This window comes from Crassostrea angulata, chromosome 5 (genome assembly GCF_025612915.1).
Source record: "Crassostrea angulata isolate pt1a10 chromosome 5, ASM2561291v2, whole genome shotgun sequence".
Taxonomy (NCBI): domain Eukaryota; kingdom Metazoa; phylum Mollusca; class Bivalvia; order Ostreida; family Ostreidae; genus Magallana; species Magallana angulata.
The window spans coordinates 21,792,115-21,816,107 of NC_069115.1; the positions used below are offsets into that span (position 1 = coordinate 21,792,115).

A 23,993-nucleotide genomic window follows, 5' to 3' on the forward strand; every position below is an offset into this window, starting at 1 on the left:
ATGTCGAGTCTTGTTAATTACGGTAATTAAACACCAATTAACTACCACATGCGTGTACTTTGTACAATAGGCTGTCAGCGCTTTTGATGGATGTATCAGGATCAAATTGGACAGATTAAACAAACGAAAAAATAAAACAACCTAACCATAAATTCTTTTTCTCTATAAAATGCAAGATATTAACATTAGATAATTTGCCTTCTAATGTAGACACAGTTCACTTAAGAATTTTTTTTCTCTCCCCTATATATACGACTTACTAATGTTACTGATAAAGTAAAACTGTTCTACCTGGAAGAGGTAGAAAAAAAAAAACTAACCCCACAATGAGACATGGATGAAAATATCACATCAGACATTGGTATCGATCTCCTCATGAACTATTTGCACCAATCGCACCGTTCATTATGTGTATATAGAATTGTCTTTTCATCTATACAAAAGGTCTTTAATAAAACTGTGTCATGCAAACAAAGAATATTAAGACAGGTCTAATAATTAAAAAAAGTTTTGAGTATTCTAACTTACAGATAAAACTATGTATACATTGATATAGATATTTTGAAGAAAGGAAAAACAAAATTTCGTTCTTACTTAGAACTTCATTTCAGGAGAAAAAAAATTGTGGCCTTGTTTCCAATTCATTATCACCATAATTTTACTTCCATAGATTCATAACTGATGGCACAGATGAATAAAATTCAAAACTACAGGCATCAACAATGATCAATTACCCTAGCATCTACATACATCTACCAGGTACCTTGAATTCCAATTAAGTCCTAGACAATGTGAAATCTAAATTTACTGACCCTTCAGAAGTAAATTTATTTCAATGTTGTTCTCACTTCTTACTTTCATTACTTTTTACTCCTACATTTTAGAGACTATACATGGAGCCCAGCATAAGCTACAGCCAAGTTTATATCTGGCCCCAGGATCACGAAGCAATCTTAGACCTAAGTCAAAAATCACTTAGTATACATGTACTTATTGAAAACAAACTTGGGTTTAAATATCGTCGAAATTGAAATGCTGTAACAATTGTCTTGATGTAACGATGTTAATTTCAAATATCAATCGTCATTTTACGATTATAATCATTTAGAGACTGACCAAAATTTTGACTCAAGAATGAAAATTGCTTCACGATAATGAGGCCAGGTCATCTAATCGATCACAGACAGACATGTATTTCTACGAAAAACAAAACTAAATACATGTCCCACCAGTCGGGAGCGTACAGTCTGTGGATATTCTAAGTCTACCGTGTACAACACTTTGTACTAGGAGAAATGTTTAATTTTAAAGAAAGGAGTTGTTTCCCTTGCAGTAGTTTGAGATCATTTAATCTTATTCAAATATGAAATCACAGATTTTTTTACTCAAATTTTTTTTTAAACTTTCTTACTAAAATGACCAGTCAAGGGACTAAGAAACCAAGTGTAAAATAAATGAGTAAAAATGTTTGCAGAAAAGAGCCGTTTAAATTCTTAAATATAAATCTGAAGATTAAACTCCTAACGATGACGAATACACATATAAATCCTGAGTCTACAATTGACTAGTCTTCATCTGAATCTGTTGCTTACTAACTAAGCGCTGGTTGAAATTGGCAGTGGTTACTACGACCTTTGAGGAACTGTGGCCATTGCGATGTGAGGGGCTCTCCTCGGCAAATCCGTTCGGATGTCCGTTATAATCCGTGTTAATTTTCAGTTTGGACACATATCTTCCTGGACTGCTGCTGTTTAGTTCATTGGCACTTTTCGCTCCTTGTCGGTAGGAGCCAGCGACATTCTCCATTGTCACTTCCTGATTTGCATGAGAATAGTTCTGGTTGTCATTTTTGTTTGCGCGACTCCGCGATTTGATGTATCCATCGGATTTACTAGCGGGTATGTGGCTAGACACTTCGTGGTGAACAGCTACCTTGGTTATATTATTCTCCATAGCTTCATGAAAACTAGCTCTTGATGAAGAGTTTGGGCTTGTGCGTTGCTCCATATTGTCATAATCCGAGTGAACCGACGGAGTTTTCAGCTCCTGGGCAATGTTCTCTATAGTGGTGTCACGCGACGGATGTCCGTTCTCCATTCCCACTAGATCCTCGTCCAGATCATCCATCATGGGCGTCTGGCGAAATCCTTCAACATCTGAATCATCCGCATAGGACGTCCGAGAACTCTGCATCGAGGCCTTCGAAAACGAGATTCTAGAATTAGCAGCAGTATCATAGTAAGTAGAAGTGTCGTCCATGGAATATTCTGACATTCTGCTCGAGTCGGTCCGACTTCGCGGTAACTCGGGCGTTGTGGCGTTCAGCCCGCGTCTCTTCAAATACCCAGCTTTGCCTTTGTGCGGATTCCTCTTAAAGTGTTCGTCAACAGTTTCTGGATTTCTTCCCTTAATGATCTGTTCGTAGCTGGGCTCTATCTCCAAGCCGAATGGAAGTGTCGGCTCTTCGTTCGCTTTGGGATGCGGAGGGAAGTCCATTTTAGCTTTGCGTAGTTCCTCCATGCATATTTGTAGTTGATCTATCACAGTATCGTCGTCGTAGCCAAAGTTTTTCTCCAGCTCGCTCTGAAAGAACTGCAGGATTTCATCAGGTCCCATTCGCATCAGCTTCCCTACAATAATTGACAACATTAGTCTCATTCCATGGATTTTTTCACCACATTTACATGTTCTTTCACTGTTATCCTAAAGGTAACAATTATCTCCACTCAGTGAGAATTCTTTCATTATTTTCTTTAGTAAACACCTCAAAAAACTCTTTAAGCATTGTTAAACATCTTTTTACATGAAAAATAACAAATTAAATCCCAACAAATACTCCATGATAATTTTTTGTCAAACATTTGAACATTAGCAAAGATGAGCATTTTATTAAGAGAAGCATGTCCATTGTTGACCTAAAAGTTCCAGAGAGATGAGATATAAGTCAAGTTTTATCATTTCACTTACTCCTGTGAAGTTTGATGATGTTGTAGGCCATGCCAGTGAGGATTTTTTCTCCCTCCAGTATAAAGATGTCCCATAATCTCAGGGTTAGTGTGAAAGGAATCTGTAATGGTTTAAAGAGCAAGTTGTATTGTTGTTGTATTGTTTTCGTATGTTTTGTTCTCAGCCAACTTCATTTATTTTGGCCTCAGCTAAATTTCTTGGGAAAATAGTGTGAAAAAAAAAAAAGCTGCTGAATAATTATCATGGGTCATATTCATATACACAAAACTATGAGATCAGTGCATGTGAAAAATGAGTTAATTTTACAGTAAAAGAGATTTATACATGAATTTAAACATGCTTTTTTTTCTTCACACAAATTATTGTAGCGGAGACTCCAATGATTATGCAAATAACATTTCTCACGCACAGTTCTTCCCTTACAATCAAATATATAGCTAATACTGGTAGAAGTTCATCATTTTATTTCTTTCATTTCAGTTGAAATAAACTTCAAAACAAGTCGTAGAATCATTTTGGCTGAAACAGACTTCAAAACAAAATTGCAGAAACATTTGTACTTTGATGATCAATAAACTGTTTTTTATTAATCTGATAAAAACTCCTTACTCTGCCTAGGAAACACTGTAGAAACCACTTGATTGTGTACAGCGAAGGGTAGATGTCATTTCTCTCCTTTTAAAGATAGACAAAAAATTAATATACATCCAAACACAGTCTAGAAGAAAATGGATTTGCAGATTATTCAACAACTGTCAACATTAACATGATGAAAATCCTTTGCTACTTTTTCTAAATCATTTCAAGCCAAGGATCAGAGTTTGCACAGCTCTCTCCAACCTGCGGCTGCTTGATTACACAAAGTAAATATTCATAAAATGTGAACAGGGTAACTGTTAAAATTGACACCCCGAGACAACCATTGTCAACCGACGCAAAGCGGAGGTTGGCAATGGTTTTCGAGGGGTGTCAATGCGCATAATTTACGCTCATGTAACAATTCGTTGTGTTATCCGTTGCCAAGTGTGTTGCTAACGCTGAGGGTAATAGAACAGATTACCAACTGCATCTAAACCAATCAGATTTCAGTATTCAACATTAAAGTATAATAACACACATTATTGATATCAGTACTGAAATTCGCCTTGAAGTTTCCCCCACTTCGTTTTGTGTTAAATGTCACAATAGGCATAATGGCATTTTGCCTACATTGTTTAAGAAAAAAAAAACAAGGAAAAAAACAACAAAACGCCGGCGTAATAGAATTAAAGAACTACAATATATTCATTTTTGATATCAGTGCTGAAATTCAAATTTATCTTGAAGTTTCCCCCACTTCGTTTTGTGGTAAATGTCACAATAGGCATAATGGCATTTTGCCTACACTGCTTAAGAAAAAAAAAACAAAAAAAAAAACAAAACACTGGTGTAATAGAATTAAAGAACTACAATACATTCATTCCTCTTGACCCTTCTACTTCCTCCTCCAGGCATAAACTTTAATAATTAGTTTGAAACGTTTAATAATAAATTGTTGTGCACACTTACAAAATACTTCCTGACTTTTGGCAGGAACTTTTTCAAAATCACGTCGTGGTGTTCCTGATATCGTAGTAGTTTAGGAAATCCGGGTATGAAAAACCCTGAAATAAAAGCCATTTCTGTAGTAGAAACCAGTTATTAAACCTTCAAAATTATTGTTCCTTACTCATATCATAATACACATTAAAAGTATTAAAAAAAAAAATTCAATTTTAATCAAACTTAGCTAATTTTGATTTTGATGCATTGGTGTCAATAAACTACTTTAAATTAAATCAGATTTATTTACTAGCAACACTTTAACTCACACTCTTAACATTTGTCATGTTGTAATAGAAGTTCTCAATGATTAAATTAAATATAAAGCCATAATTCTGATTAATGTTGGCTTCCTGTTATTTTTAATTAGAAGATTTCCAACAACAATGCATGCAGATTTCGTAGTTGCCTTCAAGGGAGAAAAAAAAGGGGTCAATTTAAAAACCAGTCTTGAGAACTGCGTGAGCAAAAAGTTGGCACTGTTTTACCATAAAGAAGTAAAAAGAAGGCACTTCTCATTTCATAAATAGAATTTCATACAACAATTTCGTTGACAATACAATCTCTATTTTACATTATATTACTGTGATGAATTGCCTCCTTTTCAATTCCGAAAGTTGTGCAAGAAAAAATTAGTGGGCAAACAAAAAAATAATATTGTCAATGAGAGCAAATTAATACCAGAATCAGCAGAGAAAAAAAAAATCTTGTCAAAGTTAAAATCCCTTTATTTAAAGTTGTCAGCCCTTCTGCTATCAATGAGCATAATTCTTCATCAAAATCAAAAAAATAATACATCATTGTAAAAAGGAACTTATTTAAAAAGTTTCTAAATTTTTCCCATCATTTATTTTATTTTTTTATTATTAAAGATTGTCAAAATGAATCATTTAGCCTAAGAACTTAATGCAACTGTTTCAATAGACAAAGCATGTTTATCAAAGTCTACTTTTAAAAAATTGAATCATTTGAATTTTCTAAAACACAATTGTAATAAATCATTTTTATCAAGATCAAGCAAAAGCCGATTTAAAAAGATCTGAAAATACAGGGATGTTTGTCAGAGATGAAGTTCATCTCTTTGTTAACAGATACAGTTCATTAATCCTACTGCTGCATCCTAATTTAATGCTACATGTAGAAAACGAATTCACACACTTCAAAAGGACAAACAAGGATCTTTTTTTATAAATCTCTCTGTACTGATTAAATTGATTTCTTGAGTATAGATATTGCTACAGACCAATTAAAACACAATGTATATGTACTGTATACTGTTGATGAGTGAGAACGTTTACTGTAATAGTATAGAGATGCAAACTTGAACATGTACATACTGTATTAATACTTAGTATACATCAATATTGGGAATAGAACCATTTTAACAAGAGCTTGGACTTTGGGTAGTTGTGTCAAACGGCACTGTCACGTAGGCCTGTCTGTTTCATTGTAGGCCACTCAGCCATGACTCTTTGAAATCAACAGGATTTGTCAGGCTTTTTCGCAAAGACTGCACAATCGGTGTTTATTTCGCTTGAAACAAGCGTCGTTTTAACTTGTTTTGACGCAAGAAATAGATCATTACATCCTACTGAAAGTCCATGCTCTTGTTAAAATGGTTTTAATATATAAACTCAGGTGATTTTGAAATGCGTCTGTAAATTTATTAAGAGTTTTTTCCTGTATCTATTGAAAGGTTTAGATACTTAGATTATTGATATCAGGATTAAAAATATGAACATCTTTCATCTTTACCATTTTAAATTTTGGAAATAATTTCATTAAACCGAAATCATACACCTCAATCTATGTCAGTATATGTCAAAGTATATGTCAATTGACATGTTTTAAAGTTACATTTACCATAGCATATGGAAATGTACTTTTAAACTTGCATAATCTGAATTTTATACCATGTCTTAGAATAATATAAAACTATTTAATACGCTTGTTTATATACACAATGACATACACTACAAATGACATACATTTTTGTAACATATCAGATATATGTATATAATTTTTTTCTAGAAGTTGTAGCGAATTTCTACTTCTAAAGATAAACTTTACAAACATTTACTCAAAGTTTCAGTCTACAAAATAATGCATTTAGAATTCTAGCATTTTAATCAAGCTATTAATCATAAATTCCTCAAATTATAAAAATCTCACCAAATAAAACAAATAAGGAAGAATGAAATAAAATCTTTGAAATTACATACACTAAACAAATATTTAACATATTAATGAGTTAATTGATGAAGGAATCTTCAATTTTACTCAGTCTTTGTATAAATAATTAATTTAATTTATTTTTTATAATTTTGAAAATTATTTGTTTGAAGACAATTTAAAATTCATAAAAATTGATTATTATCTAAAATTTTGATTACGTGCTGCATCACTGAAATAATTTTTTGTTTTTGAATTGCAACAAATCTTATTTACAACATTAAATCAAGTGGATGTGCGAGCGTTTCTTTTAGAACAAGACCTGGTAAATACACAATAATGAGAACAGAAAGAGGATAAGATAAGCCCCAGCCTTACCATGCATCAGTCGGCCATGTATCTTACCATGCATGCCATGATTTTTACTACAGAACAGCTGAGACAGGCCCCAGAACGCATCCTGCAAATCACAGATTTAATATTGAAAAATATCAATATGGAATTTCACAGACTGGGAAAAAAATCAATATTATATGTACGTCAAAAGCAATTTTTTTTTTCTTCTTCAAAAATTAATATTCATGTCTACCAATCAGAAAGTATCAATGTATCGAAATAGTGATCAGAAAATGTTGATACCTGGCACTGATCAGAAATCAGGAAAATTATATAAATACATATTACAATCAAACAGATTGTAACCAGATAAAGTTGACCTAGAGATGACAGATCTGTAACCAATATTTCAACAAGCAATTACAAAACTTTTATTTAGTTAACTGCACACTTTAAGAAACTTTATCAAAAATTTTTAACAAATTTTTAAAAATCTGCAACATTCTCTTGTAAAGACTGATGGTTTTTTTTTTTATTAAAGGAAGAATGTAAAAAGAAATCTAAAATATCAACAACAAAAAAGAAGAGAAAAATACACTGATATATATGAAAATAAAGCTTGTTTTAAAAGCTATGGAACAAAAATTGTGAAATTTATATAACTGCTGTATAGCAAGAAAATTGACAGCCTCTCTTTGGCCTACTTAGTACTAGAGAGCCTCTTTTTGATGTACAGAGGAAGACAAGCACTGACCTCTTCATTGAGATACATCAGGAGCAGTGCTGCTATCTCACTCATTCCCTGACAGTACCCAACCTCAGTGTTGTACATGGAGTAAGCAGCCAACACGTGAAACAAAGCCTGCTGTCTGCAAAAAAAAAAAAAAAACCAGTCTTACAATCAAACCTAAGTGACTGAGGTAATTTTCTTATTGGCATAGGGCTTTTTGTTCATATTTGGGTCTAATAATAAAAGCTTTGAGCATCAATCTTAATATTTCAAAGAGTTGAAATATTGTGTCACTCCTTATCATTACTGACTCAGATCATAAATTTTGGTATTTCATTGACAATGGAGTTTTAATAAATTAAATGTGACCTACTTGACGCCATATCTCTCTCGAAACATAATGTGATTTCTGTAGGTCCTGTTGACGTCAATATCTATCTGTCTGATGTGAGGGGACTTTTTCCTTGCACGATTTCTCATAATCTGCAGTCGTAAAATTACACTAATAAATATCAGATCAAATCCAACCTAAAGTGAACTAAAATTCCACAAAGTCACAGAGAATAGGCATAGCATATTTTCGAAATAAATTATTGTGTTACATCAAATAAAATTAATGTAATACAGAGTAATTCCTGTTATATGCATACGGCCACAAATATTTTGTGGCTTTGATTTATGTTCCAGAATTGATTCAATTTATTGTCATATTGACAAGGGAAACAACTAAGTTCACTATTTTTTGTTAAAGAGTTATTTCCCCTTTTTCAAACCTTGCAACACAAATAAATTCAAAAACCCTGCCTGTATCCATTATATTTTGAAATTGTTGGCCTGATAGAGACACTTTAGATGAGATATTTTTTCATTATAAAGCATAATAAAATGACTGGTTCATTTCCCCTGTTTACCCTGTAGACGTCTTTCTGCTCCTCGCGGGTTTTATTGATGGACAGAATCCTGGCCCACACCAGGCCCCTCACACTGGCAGGGATCCCCTTGTATATCCTCCGCACAATCTGCCCGAGAAAACCAAATCAGAAATTAAAAGACAAACCAAGTCCCTGGACACTGAAAGTATAGGCATGTCTAGACTTTCAGTCATTCAGATCCCTGCATTTCAAAAACTGACAATTGAATTTGGTAGGTAAAAACATCATGAGGGAAAAACAATCTTTTATAAAAGTGAAAGGAAAATAATTGTGCGATCATGTTTCTTATCTAAAATCAAAAATTTATTAATTTTATTCATTTCCTTACTTATTTATATCTCACAAATTTTATCTATGTATATAACAAATATTATATAATATCAGTATAATATCACATATGATTAATAAATAAAACAAAACCAAAAACTTTAATAATCATTGCAGTAAATACTTATAAATTACAGAGCTGGGCATGCACTCCATCATAATATTTTTCATTATTACTTCATCATTAATTAAAATATGACCTCATCCATCACATACTTTAATTCTACAAACCAGCAAATCGTGATTATCTAAAGATCAGTACCTGCCCCCCCCCCCCTAAACTATGAAACACCCCCCTCCCTCTCATTTCCCTTCCCTTTAGCCCTCACCTTCTCCCCAGGGTAATACTGCTCCCATTTATTGATCATCTTCATCCACTTTTTGGACCGTTCTCGCTCAATCTCAATTGCCTATTGAATCAAACAAATCAAAACATGTACGCATCAAGTCAAACACAAAGAAATCATAACGCCTGATTACCTAGCAATCTTACACTGAGACATCTGCATACTTACACAACAGCCAAGAAGGCATTTTATACATTCAGTTACAGAGGAGTACAAACTGTATTTCTCTTGTATCTAAATCCACTGACAACTAAATATCATATAATTGATTAGTATGTACCGGTACTTCTCCTAGTAAATATTTATTTCATAGTTTTCTGCTTTATTTTACATATTCTTGATAAGTGCATTAACAGATCAATTGTCATGGCTACATCATTCAGTTCATCTTATCAGTCCTTAGATTTTTTCAGCTAATGAATGGCTGTGTCCTTACCTTGCTTTCCGCTGCATCTCTCCCCTCTGGCAGGCGATGGTCACTGAAAAACACAGCACATATAAACACAACATTTAATCAGGGTGGTACAAGTATATTTACAGTTGAACTTTGACATCTCAAACACCGATATGTTGAATACAATTAATTTGTCAAAGTGATTTGTAAGTACCAACAACTTATTTTTTAAGTATTTTTCCCTCGGTATCTCGAATATGCGGATTATCTCGAAGTTGTGAAACAGTCCCATCTAGTTCAAGATAACGAAGTTTAACTGTAGATACTCTGTGCCTATATAGTATATTACATACATTCCTTAATTCCAAAATTATTATATCTCTTAAAACATTTGCAACGTTTACCCCAATAAATTGCAAAACTTATCAAAAATATTTGCTACTTATTATTGTACGTACATGATAAATAGTTTAATAAACTGGCCAATTACTGCAATGCAAATAAATCCGATTTATCTGCAAATTATAAGCTACAGAGATAATGTCAACATCATGCAACAACAAAAAAGCCCAAAAAGTAGTAATACTTACTGGATAAATCCCCAGCGGTCAAGAACATGGTACACCTCGAAGGCTGGGTCCTCCCAGGGGTCAATCTGTGCCCCCTCCTCTCGCCCCTGAAATAGTCAGAGGTATCACCATTAGTTATTATAGTTACACATATTTTGGCTGTTTGACTCAGTTCATTTCTTTTTTGGATACATCTGTTTCAATATTCTTGATACATAACAGTCAGAAGTACCACACAATGGGTTATATAGCGTGGAATAATTAATATTCGTAGGTGTGCTAGTTTTGATTTTATGGGTAACTCTTATCCAGGAATTATCAACCCATTTGAATGATTAAAACATAATGACTGAAGATTTACACACATTCTGGTATAAAATGTTTTGCTATGCAGTTTTGTATTCGGAGTAAAACACGTCTCTCTAGCACCCCTATCCCTTAATTATCCCAGAAAAAAAGAGAAGAGAATAATATCATATTTCATGCTTGCTTCTTTGAACCAAGAGTTTACTGATCAACATCACAGCAAGAAATATTGAAAACTTTGCCTATACATGTACATGTATTATAAAATGTCACATTGAAACAAGGGGATGCCTGTAATACAGTGTGTTGGTGGGTTCTAGCTAATATATACTTAAGCTAGACTGACTAAAGGATGAGAGAGCAGGCAAAGACACTATAAGGATAATTAAATACGAAAATGAGAAAAGTGATTAAGATACTATAAACAATCACTAGTATATTTTTGTGTGACACCCATCAATTTAAGACACTAAATTCTGTGTACACATGTAGAACAATGAGTCTTTAACACTGACAGCTTGAGCTAAACGCTTGATCATGTGGTTTCCTTTCAACACTTCAATTTTAATCATTCAAACCAGCTAACACCCATTATCTTGATCAAAACCATAGGTAGGTCATTATACTACACTTAAAAAAAAAAAAGAAGATTGCTTTATATATAGCCTTCAAAGCAGCAGAGAAGGTGGCATTCTGCTACCAGCTTCTCCAAACTCCAAGAGTGCATGCATGCATGCATACATACAGGCAAAAAGTCTTTCCATGCAAGCATTGATACACACTGGAGCATTCAGTGAAAGAGAAAATCTATAATTAAGCCCCTCAACAGAAGCTTTCCAAAGCTGACTTCATTCTCAGTGGAATTAAGTCTTGCATGATTGACCTGCTGAATGGATTCATTCAGTTTTCTCATTGAGAATTACAGACAAACTATGGATGACTCTGCATAGATTTTCATTCTCTATGGAGATGGAGCTTTCATAGCCTGATCAATTGATTTAGTTAGGATTATTTTTTTTTTTGCAATGAGAACTATTCAGTCAATAATTCACTCTGGTTATTGTGTATTCATTTATCACTTAACAAGACTTTCAGTTGTCAAATAATATGTACCGTACATGTACATGCATATGTTAAAATGCAGTTACGTAATTAGTAAATTTCTCCCTATTAAGTCTATATTTAGACTTTTAACTGAACAATGATTGACCAACCACCTTGAATTGGTAAGTAGAGAAAAGAATTGTTTTGAAAAATGAATTTCATTTTTCTTCAAAGTTGCACAAAATTCAATTCAAGTTCGAGAAATTTTCCTGAGGTTCGTGAGAGCATTGTTGTCGCGAATTTTTCTCGCTGTGGACCAGTTAATTGCCATTAAGTTGTCATAAAAAAAACAGGTGAGGATTAGGCTTAATTGGTCACGAAAATTAGTCGCCGTGAACCAGTTTATCCACTGTAAATTGCGAAATAAATTAAGTCATCAGTTGGTTTACAGTATATCCTAGAAATTCAATTCCCCTAAAATTTATGCTATCATGATTATTAATAATGATATTTTGATTTTTTTTTCATTATCAGTCCGTAAGGAGAGGGCAACAAAAATTTGTTAAGGTGCGCTAGCTAATTCATTTTTATTTTTATCTCCTTTTTGATTTTCTTTTGGCCTCTAACAAATTTGACACTATTACAACAAAATATGCATAACAAATAGCTATATACAAGTAATTTTATGACCAATCAGATTGAACAATTCTTATCATAAAATATAAATGGTTGAGCATAACATCATGAAATCTTAAATAATTTCTCCTACCCCCCCCCCCCCCTTTCAAAAAAAAAAAATAAAAAAATCCTGACCCCCCTCCCGTCTTGATGTTCATTTACCTTGTCATATTTGGCGACAATTTCTCTCCGTTCTTCTTTAGCTCTCTGAACCTCATCGAGTTCATCGATGGTCGGTGAGGCTGAAAAAATGAAATGAATGCATTGTTCATGTATTGAAAACATTTCAAGAAACTCCAAATTCTTAGAATCTTAAACAACTCGAAGTATGCATATCAGATCATCACAAGATTTGAGAATTCCTCAAGTTTTAGAAATAACTTAATTTAAAAACTTCTTGTAAATGGTAAATCTAATCTAGACTACCAGAGAATGACTTGGAAGGGTAGTTTTTTTATTCTATAAAATGGATTGTCATAAGATGACCTCATGCTAAATTGTGTTACACTTCTGGTAAACTTAAGTGTATGTTTATAATAATACTGTTTGTTCAGCCTCTGCCTTAAGCTACATGTACATGGAATATCAGATGCTGAAATTTACACCAAGTATTGTCTTTCAGACTCCAAACCATGATTTCAGCTTTTCAACTGACATTACTTAGTCTTTTTTTGTATCTTAACTGTGCTATATATCAATATAATCCAAACACTTAGTAAAATGGCAAATCCTTCCTGTTTCAAATTCAAATCCCATTGATTTTTTTTTGGTAAAAAAATAATCAGTAAGTCGAGCCTTTAATTGCATTTATTAACCATAATTAATATTTATCAAATGCAACATGGTGGGTATGTGGGTCTTCAAGGAATCTTAGTGGTCCAAAGGCTGCGGGACCACCAGTGATGCGGTGAAAGTAGTGATGGGGTACGTAATTAAGTAAAAATAACAAAAGTACAGAATGCACCCCAAAAGCTGGGAATTTAACTTTGAAACATATGCAATCAAAGAAAAATTCATTTAAAACTAATTATCAAATTGTTTTGCAGCTGTTGTTTTTATCATGAAATTATCGATATTACATGTGCATCGCAGCTAACATAATTCAACTGGTTCAAATAATTCCACCACATAATGATGCAATATAACATGTATGTGTTTCAGCCTTTAAACCCTTTAAACTGTAACTACAATGAACTCGTCCATCAACTAGTTTTTAAAAAATTTTGCTGTACAAGACATTGCTTCTAAAAATGAAACCAGGAACATCCTTTACATTATGTAATTTATGATCCCCATTTGTTAACAAATGCTATATTATATATAAAAGAATTTTTATTTTAAAAATTAGACAGTTTTTTATACAGCCGCAAGGGTATACCTGCAGTTCCGTTGGTGCAGTGAAAAATAATATTTCCTTCATCTAAGATAAATTATAAATCATTTTTCCAATTTCAAATCAGAAACCAATTAATATATGTAATACAAATACATGAATACATTCAGACCAAAATAATCGTACATGTATAATTCAACTCGTTTTCGCTTGTTGAAGAGCAAAAAATAAATATAATAGGCATACACTAGCTGAGAGCTGATATCCTTGACAACCCCTAAACAAATCCCTCCCTGTTAAATCATTGATCCACACCCAAAAATCTAGTTTAAAAATCTATCAAAGGATTCTTACAATTCACCATCTTGATGAGGAAATTAATCTTCTTAGACTAGCATCACAAACAATTTAGACTTTTAAATAGCTATTAAGTATCATCAATCTCATCACTGATGACTCAGTTCTAATATAAATACATTCATACTTCCAGGTTTAATTTGACCCTGCCTATGATGAATCAGACAGCTATAAGTGTGCATCTCTTAACTTTGGGTGAATTATGACATAATTATGATGATCCAAAAGCATTAAATAGTCAACTTCTTTTCCATGCAAACAAACCAAACCAATAACTTGCACAAACAATTTTCCACTCCACTACCTGAAGAATTCTTCAACAAGTGGTGAAGCGAAACAATATAAAAACACATTTTATAAAGTCCAACCCTATTCAACACTTGACTACAGAAGCAAGATTTTTTAACACCTGAAAGTTTTTTAAGGTGACTGTAAAGTTTATATGTTAATTTGGCATAATGTGGTTCTATAAAAAAAGAACCTGAACCAAAGTTTTAAATAATAAGCATAATTGATGATTAAAATTTATTACCGGTATATATTTAATAACCTTCAGTATCAAATTCCATCCCCGTCCCTCCCTCCCCCCACTCCCCCCCCCCCAAAAAAAATCAAAACTATTCACAAGAAGAATCTTGAGAGAGAAATTATGAAGTTGCCCATCTGTGTGATTCATAACAGAGACAACAGTAGTCAGGTTTTCTTATGCAAGCTTATGGGACTACTTATAAATATATATATATACCAGTACACAAGACAAGTGCATGATGACAGCCAACTGCTGAACAGGATCCTTTAATTAAATAGGTCACATTGCATATCCTGCCATATGTAGAGCCTCTGCTTCAAACTCCATTCATTACAACTGACAAGATTTGTATTAAGGTCTTAATGATAAACACAATTAAAAACTTGAGAAACCAAAAATCGAGTCCAAAGCAATCTCAAATTATGTTAAATGCAGGAAAAACCAATTCTTTTAAGGATATACAGATTAGTTTACTTCCTCAAATTGTTGGAAAATAAATTTACTTATTGCATGAACTTGAGTTTGGAAATCAAACTTTCCTGTTTCAGAGAAAATCATATCTATTAATTAGGTATCATAATGAGATTATCACAGTTCTGCTTAATCTCTAGATATAATTCGTAAGACTGTAAAAATGCTTTATAGCATTAGATCACCAGGATATATGACACACTTAAAAATTGTATGCAGTTTTTTACTCTGCCCATTTCATATATAGCTTTAATGTAAATTTACTGAATCATAATAAATAAAAATGAAGAGGCACACTTTCCTGAACTTACACTTTTAAAACATATTCCTGTGATTTTTACTATAATAATTTGCTCCAGGATTTCTCTGTTTAGTTTCTTAACAAATTAAGTTACCTATACTGCCATGAATAAAGTAACATATTCGTATTCATATCTGGTGAGAACATTATCATAGCTCTAAAGCCAATTTCTTACGAATTTTTCTCTGACTTTATAAGGATCTGCAGTGCCAATGTCAATGTTTATAACAACAATATATAGGGTACATATGATTCTAAAATTTTTGGGAAAATTATTACTTTATACAGGGACTTATGTCAAAAGCATGTTGGGAAATCATTATCAACATAAAGAAAATTCAGTGACTGAATTTCTCAATCTATTTTGTAATACCAAATAGGAGACCTCTCTCTCTCTCTCTCTCTCTCTCTCTCTCTCTCTCTCTCTCTCTCTCTCTCTCTCCATCAGAACATTACCTTTGGATAATCTACACATTGTTGTTCGTTTCACCCATTTATTCATCTTTTGTCATAGTACCACATTTTACTTCCACATTCACACAGTCGGTTTAATTGTGTCACAATATCACTCCATCCCTTGTTCTCTCATCCATTGTTAAACGTCCCAGAAAATGAAAAACTTATTTAAAATCCACAATATGTGATGAGTTCCTCTTTGATTGCAATTTAAAAAAAAAATTCTACATTTATAAGAATATATGGTTGAACGGAAAAGGAAATGTTCTCCACTTGTTCACATGGCGACAAGGAAGCAATCCACTACAATGACTTTTAGAACTATATATATGCATACATACTCAGTGTATACATACATACATGTACATATAATATTCTATTTCTATCACTACACCAGTACATGTGACCATCTCTGATCACTCAGGCGTGACAAAGTTCAGCAAAGTGGAGTTAACTCCCCTTGATAAGAACTCTTCAATCTGTAACACCCTTGACTTTGACGGTAGTTATTTGCATAGACTTTTCCAATGTGACTTAATTTGCATGCTCTTTGACCCGCGTCCATTCAGTACTAGTGTATGTTTGTACTCGGTACTTATCCAACTCGATTACACCACCACGACTTATCCACTGTTACACTGTGGAGCGGTGTCACTGAGTGTCTTGACCCCTCCACAATATGGCCGACTGGACAGGAAAGCTGGAGGTTCCTGTTTCTCCGTCAACAAGGGGTTGTAATAAGTACTTATTATACCTACTGGTGTACATCTGACACATCAATCCTTTTCAATCTGACCAGAAATACATGTAAATTCTTACAATATTTTTCAAACTTTTCTTTAGTATACAAGATATTTCTTTCAATCCAGAGACTGTCCAGTTTGATGTTTACCTATGTTTACAATATATTACACATCTTTCATATAAAGACATACGTCAAATCCTTTTTCACAATTTTGGAACCTAATATTCATGCCCCCCCCCCCCCCCCTCCCCATCCCCAAACCCAACTCTAATTTCAAATTGATTGGTACGTATCTTATTCATACTAGAGTCTTTTTGTACTGATAGAAATTTCTTTCTTGACATGTACTACTTGATAAAAAAATACTTAATGGCTGACTTGCATACAAATCTAAAAAAAAAAAACAACCAAACAAACAAATGTAATAAAAAAGGAAAATATTATGGCAATTAAATGATACGTTTTACCTTCACCTGCACATAAAATTACCAGTGTATGGACAAAAAAACCCAGCAGAGTTAAGCTTTGAGATTTGCTATAATCAATTTGAAAACATAAGTTCATATTAATATCTTAACAATATTAAAGCCACTATTGACCTGTTTCATGCTTGACTACAGTATCAGGAATTTAATGTATGTGATTGTCAATAAAATAGAAAATATTAAACAAAATAATCAATACACGCATATTTATACAAGTATACCGGTATATTGTATATTTCATTTCCAGGTGAATTGTCAGTGTGTGTTGAAATAATGATATTATTTTCTAAAATTTGCAAATAAACAGGACCTTATAGATGAAACACATTCTCATTCTTCCAGAAAATGAAAAAAAAAAAAAGGCATTATGTATATAAAGCGCTTCTATAAATACACTAAGGGGATGTGTTTCATAATCATTACACAGGAATTTAAATTGTTTATCCAAACAAACAGGTTTGGTAGCTTTCCTTGCCTAGTACATTGATTTACTTTGGGGTGTATATCAACTTCCCGATTATCAGGTCTAGCATTAAATTTATACGACCAATGCATTATCTGTAGGACAGAAGGTAAAAGTGCTGTTGAATGATCATAGTTTAATGGTCCTTTAGAACCTCATGTGCATACACCCTATGACTTGTCTTGAATAGCCAAGTCCTATTAAAAACCAACTGATATATCATATAGCTATCCAACACATGTATGTGGCTTTTTCTTTAAACAGCAAGCAAATAGCCACAGTGACAATAAAAACGCTGCTGAATAGTCACTTACATGTATTCTTAGTCTAGTACAAGTACACAGCCAGTGATGTCTGCTGAATAATAAGTCATTTACACGTAGTCTTAGTCTAGTACACAGCCAGTGATGTCTGCTGAATAGTCACTTACATGTAGTCTTAGTCTAGTACACAGCCAGTGATGTCTGCTGAATAGTCACTTACATGTAGTCTTAGTCTAGTACACAGCCAGTGAGGTCTGCTGAGTTGTCCCTTACATGTAGTATTAGTCTAGTACACAGCAAGTGATGTCTGCTGAATAGTCACTTACATGTAGTCTTAGTCTAGTACACAGCCAGTGATGTCTGCTGAATAGTCACTTATATGTAGTCTTAGTTTAGTACACAGCCAATAATGTCTGCTGAATAGTCACTTATATGTAGTCTTAGTCTAGTACACAGCCAGTGATGTCTGCTGAATAGTCACTTACATGTAGTCTTAGTCTAGTACACAGCCAGTGATGTCTGCTGAATAGTCACTTACATGTAGTCTTAGTCTAGTACACAGCCAGTGATGTCTGCTGAATATATAGTCACATTATAACCTAGCTAGAAGTCTAAGAATAATCCTGCATCTACCCTTATATTCTCTTTTGAGAAGTGGACAGGCATAGCGGATGTAGGCTATGCCTGTCCACTTCTCAAAAGAGAATACTACCCTTAATACTGTGCCTTAATTCTGTAGCAAAATAACTTCAGACAGTACACCCCATGACACACTTTCTGAACAGACACATTATAGACATAACACGTCACATCATGTGGCCAAACATTTCATGACTTCTCTATCTTGGAAAACAAGTCACAAGTAGGTTTATATCCAATGAAAGAGTGACTACTATTTGATAAAGACTACTTTATACTAATCCTATCAATGATCAATTATGTGTGACTTGTTTACTGTTTTGAGAATTCAATTTTATTGAAAAATTATAGCCTGATAGATGTAGTGCAAAGTGTCACTTAATTCACTCATATGTGACTTTGCTAATTATCAACCTGCTTAAACACACAACCAGATTCCGTAGAAAACTATGAATAAGGAATATTAACAATTGAAAACAAGTAAAGTTTTTAAGAAACCAATGTACCTGTACATGCTGCAGGTGCAGCCAAAGTTACGGTACATCTGTTATTATTAAACAGTTTATAGACTCAAACAACCTGTGACTATACAATTACCCCAAGGGGCAAATTACACATACTATAACCAACCACCATCCCCACAAGCTCATGCACTTACCCATTTTTTAATTAAAAACATTTACCGGTAAGCAGCACTAGGCGGCAAATGAGAGAGACTGAAGCTCTCGTCTTTAGAATCAAACCAAAGCTGCTAATCAAAGAAAATAATAGAATCCGTATAAAGTCTGTTTTACCGGTATATGTCATAATGTGTTCTTCATGCACCGGTATAATATGTTGTGGGATAAGCTAAAGGCCAGAGGACTGTGTTACACCATATCTATCTCCATTCATAAAGAAGTGGACTACACTACCACTTTCTATGTCAATCAATTTTAGAAGGAATTTTCAGTGATGCTTAACTTGGGAATACAAGGTTGTTGCCAATATTTTTTTTTAATTCTTCCTCAAATTGTTGGAAAACAAGTACAGTGATAGGTCATGTAGGTCATGTAGGTCATGTAGGTCAAGAGTATAAATCCTAAAATGACATTTTTGTATCAAATCTGTCATTATGAATGTGACACAATTAACTGACAGTGACAAAAATACAACATTGTTAACACATTTTGTGACTATAAATACATGTTACATATATTTCAATATAAATATTTCCAGTTTCCAGTGTCTTTGTCTGCGATGACACTACGAATTGACAATCATAGAGCCCTTTCGGCTTTATTTGGATTTGATCACCCGGACTGTTTTAGATCACCTCATAGTACTCAAAAAACGATTCCTTATTTATTCATTACTTCAAGCTTTTTCAAATAACTAATATTGTTTATCGTATGACATAACATGACTGCATGGCAATGCAAAGTTTTGTGAAAGAGGATGCAGTCAAAGGCTGTCATTCAACAAGATGTGAAAGATATTTAGACCAAACATCATCCTGATCCAAGAATAACATGTATAATTCACCAAAGTTGAAAAGAGTAAAAAAAAGTGTTAAGTCTATATAGGGAAGAAAGAACAATATATAGCAACACTATCAAAAGCTTTTTTTTTCTTTTATATGGGAACAAGAAAGCTTCAGTCTGCTATGATATCATGGTTTGTACAATTATAACAATGACATTTTAATACTTTCACATTATTTGAAGTTACAGTAAATGTAATAAAAGTCATTGGAGGCTCATCAACCCTAATATACAGTGATTTTTCTTTTAAATTGCAACTTTCACCTTTCAATGTGAACAAACCCTCAAATAGAGTCATTTTAACAAGACTTGGATTTCGGGTACTTGTGTCAAGTAGCATTTTAACTAGGCCTGATGTCTATTTCACTTTTTGGCCATTCAGTCAAGCCTCTTTGAAATCTACAAGATTTGTCTAACCCTAGTGCTGTGTCTAGATGTAATCTGTGGCTGCATATTTCACTTGAAAACATTTTCATCTTGTTTGGATGCAAGCGCAGGGCATATTAATAGTTTAATCATACCGATTACCAAAAGTCCAAGGTCTTGTTAACGAGGCCGAGTACAGAACGATTACGCACGCTTTCGCGCAGCGTTTAATTTGTATTGTGACGTCATCTTTTTGCTTGGTTAACGCCATGGCGTGATAGTTTCAACTGCAGATATTCAGCGAAATGTTGAAAATGGCTCGTTTAATATGTAAAATTTATGTCTCGAAGTATAAGCTATATTTGGACTCGGGTCGAAAACGTTAAGAAGGTTCAGCAGGCCTAACCCTCTGTCAGGTTTTCTTAACCCGCCTAGATATAGCTTAATTCAAATATTTCAAGACAGTAACCATGTATTTTATATCAATGACCCTTAATATGTGATGTTAGATATTTTTTTATTACTTAAATATGTCTGAATGCTTTAATAATACTATAAAGAGCATCTTTTCCGCCTTTGTCAAATAAAAAATAGCCATTATCTGACAAATCTGGGAAATTGGGCATACAAAAATCAACTTTGATAAGACTCCTGGAACAAACCAGGAGGTAAAAGGTTTTTTTTATTTGACAATTTGATGCCTTTAAGCAATAACTTTAATAAGAACAGAAAAAGAAATCCCTAGGACAGAAGTTTAAAAAAATGTGCAAAATTGATACATTTCAAGCGAAATCCCATAGGGTCCTATGTTAAAGATTAACAAACTTTGAGATGACCCCCTAAACAAACGGTGTGGTAAATGTCTTTTTTTTAATCTTAAAATAATAATTATATCAGTAGAAATTCAGGTAAAAAATTTCATTAAAAAATCTAGGGCAGAACAAATTAAACCCGGCCTCGTTAAAATGGCTATAATATGTATACATGCATAATATATTGTAAATCTTAACATACTTACAATACTTACTCATTTTGAAAATGAAATTGTTGACAATCTAGTCGAATCACCCATCTGCTTCTGTTAAACTATATATCAGTTAGGTTTGATTGACATCCATCTGGAAATTAAATATACATTTGGATATAATATTAATATATATATATATACATGTATTCAATAAAGAAAATATTAGTTTATTGTATTGCAGCTTTTCCACTCACTCAAATGATTTTCATAATCTGTCTTATATTAATTTCACCACAATTCAGCTTGCAGGATAGAATATTTTGACTTAATTGTGTCTTCACTGTGTTCAATGAACATTTCCATACAGTTCCAATTCCCCATAACTCTATTTTAGCTAGTATATCTGCCTTCAACTGCTTACTTTAAATTGTCATTAATATGAAATTTTGTTTTAAAACCAAAGACTATATATATAAGCTTTGTTGGCACTTAGTGTCAAAACTACATGTACCAAACTAAATTCATTAACTACGATGAAAAATGTCCTGTTTAGATATAAAGGGGGCGTTTCAAAACAGAAAAACAGGCTGTTTTTCTGTTTTGAAACGCCCCCTTTATCACTTCAGCTTTCAATACAGAGCCAAATAAAAAACTTATACAGGGAATATTTTACACTGCAAACAACATGAAAAGTACCCAGATTATAAAATTGAAAAAAATTGCTTGAGGTATCCTGAATGACCTCAAATGATAAAAGATGGCATATTTATCCCATTGTTAACCTCTGTAAGAAATCATATTTTTCATTCTTGTATATTTTTTAGGTAAAAACACATAACCATGGACATATATGTATACATGTCATCCCTGATATAATGTACATGTTAATGAAGAAATCTTGGAGTTTTAGTTTACTTATCTGAGTTTATACTCTGTTTCAAGATATCCTCGAATCACATTTTGCTTTAAGTACTTGATAATCTTCAAACGATGTTCATTCAAATGTATGAAAAATTTCCAAGATTTCTTGTTTGAAATGCCCCCACTAGCTTATCAGGTTTCAAAACACGGCTAAAATTAAAGAAGTCTACAGGGTTTTTTGCATTGACAGTACCCGGTTGACAACGCTGAAAAATTATGCTAGGTATTCCAATCGCCTTCCAAATGGCAAAAAGATGTCAACATTTCCCATTACAAATCTCCGTAAGAAAATGTTTTTGTTCCTGTTTTTTTTTTTACCATATTTTTTTCATATTATTTCAATGAAGATATATATCTTGGTTATGTTTCCTTTATCGATTTAATGTGCACTTAATACAGGTACTGTAAAACACGCTTATAACGAAGTGCCAGGTACAGGCGATTTTACTTCGTTATAAGCGTAATTCGTTATATCCGCAAAGTTTACAACATGTTATAAATTCTCGGGGAATGAAAATCACTTCGCTGTAAGGGTCAATTCATTAAAAGCGTGTTCGCTATAACCGTGTTTTACTGTATGTAAATTTTTATTCAATATCGTCAAAATGTGCTGCATAAATAACTTCGGACAGACTAGTGTGATGGTCAGACCGGTTCGAATACCGGTGCCAGATAGCTCAGTTGGTAGAGCACCTGACTAGAGATTCAGGGGGCCCGGGTTCGAATTCCGGTCTGGTCCGTCATTATTTCTCCCTTCCCGTTACATTTGGTGCCGTGACCAACCCCTGGAACTGACAGGTGAACTCCTGCCAGGGGAAGAGCCTGGGGTGATCTTCGGGGACGAAGATCATTTAAGGGGGGAGGAATGTGACGGTCAGACCGGTTCGAATACCGGTGCCAGATAGCTCAGTTGGTAGAGCACCTGACTAGAGATTCAGGGGGCCCGGGTTCGAATCCCGGTCTGGTCCGTCATTATTTCTCCCTTCCCGTTACACTAGTATAACTGTGTTTCATGTATCAATCTTTGACCACTGATGACAGGTATGTCATTCATTTCCTTAAAAAATTGTCAGAAAGTGATGGAAACAGTAACATGGGACATCTAGCTAGACTTCAGATCAAATCTCCAGCTGTGTTGTGGACATGGGACAACTGCAACTGTCCAAAGATTTGGTGAAGACTTCCAAACATCTTAGCCAAAATCAATTTCTAAATCAAAATTTATAAACGGTATACATACTGTTTTACTGAAAACTACAGCAAATTATTCTAGTGGAGTCAACCAGACATGTCCCTGCTCCCTTACACATTATAAAGTGTTTATACTAGCCTAAAAATATCACACACACTCAATAAAATTGGGTAAAAGAACAACAATATCTATGTTGTGTAGCCTATCACTGAACAACTTACGGGAGAAAACTCGTCTTGTAGGAATACAAAGTGACTTTCTACATTTATTCAACATTCAAATCTTAAATACATGGTCTTACATAGCATTCAACAAACCAAGAAACACAAAAGGCACTAAATACAAAGATATAAGCATGTAAATATACTCTACACCAACTGTACCTTGAAAACAGGAAACTCCTTTTCCATCTGGTCACGTGATCATTAGGTAGTACTTTGAAGCTTCTGTTTGTACCAGAAAGGAACCCGTTAATCTAATTCATGTTAAAAAGTGCAAATTTACTGAAAGGTGAACTTATAAGACAGTCAATTTGATTTTTAATGGCTCAAAATATTTTTTCTACATATTTGTACTGTTTTAATACCAGTGTATATATG

The 23,993-nt window shown here is 33.4% G+C and overlaps 1 protein-coding gene across 4 annotated transcripts; it reads right to left on the reverse strand.

Moving 5' to 3' along the window:
- Window positions 1-1,466: 1,466 nt before the first annotated feature.
- On the reverse strand, window positions 1,467-23,815 carry LOC128184150 (USP6 N-terminal-like protein). 4 transcript variants are annotated; one of them, XM_052853506.1, is made up of 14 exons: window positions 23,778-23,815; window positions 21,342-21,432; window positions 12,546-12,625; window positions 10,377-10,462; window positions 9,829-9,871; window positions 9,375-9,455; window positions 8,698-8,805; window positions 8,160-8,269; window positions 7,811-7,925; window positions 7,099-7,180; window positions 4,516-4,610; window positions 3,577-3,642; window positions 2,968-3,067; window positions 1,467-2,630 (listed from the first exon to the last, which is right to left on the reverse strand). In XM_052853506.1, the coding sequence occupies exons 2-14, from the start codon at window positions 21,343-21,345 to the stop codon at window positions 1,555-1,557; spliced, it is 2,046 nt and encodes a 681-aa protein (XP_052709466.1). In that variant the 5' UTR covers window positions 21,346-21,432; window positions 23,778-23,815; the 3' UTR covers window positions 1,467-1,554. The 4 variants fall into 4 exon arrangements, with proteins under 4 accessions (XP_052709466.1, XP_052709465.1, XP_052709464.1 ...); XM_052853505.1 differs by having other exon boundaries at window positions 21,333-21,432; XM_052853504.1 differs by lacking the exons at window positions 21,342-21,432; window positions 23,778-23,815 and adding an exon at window positions 15,831-16,240 and having other exon boundaries at window positions 7,126-7,180.
- Between the last annotated feature and the right edge of the window lie 178 nt (window positions 23,816-23,993).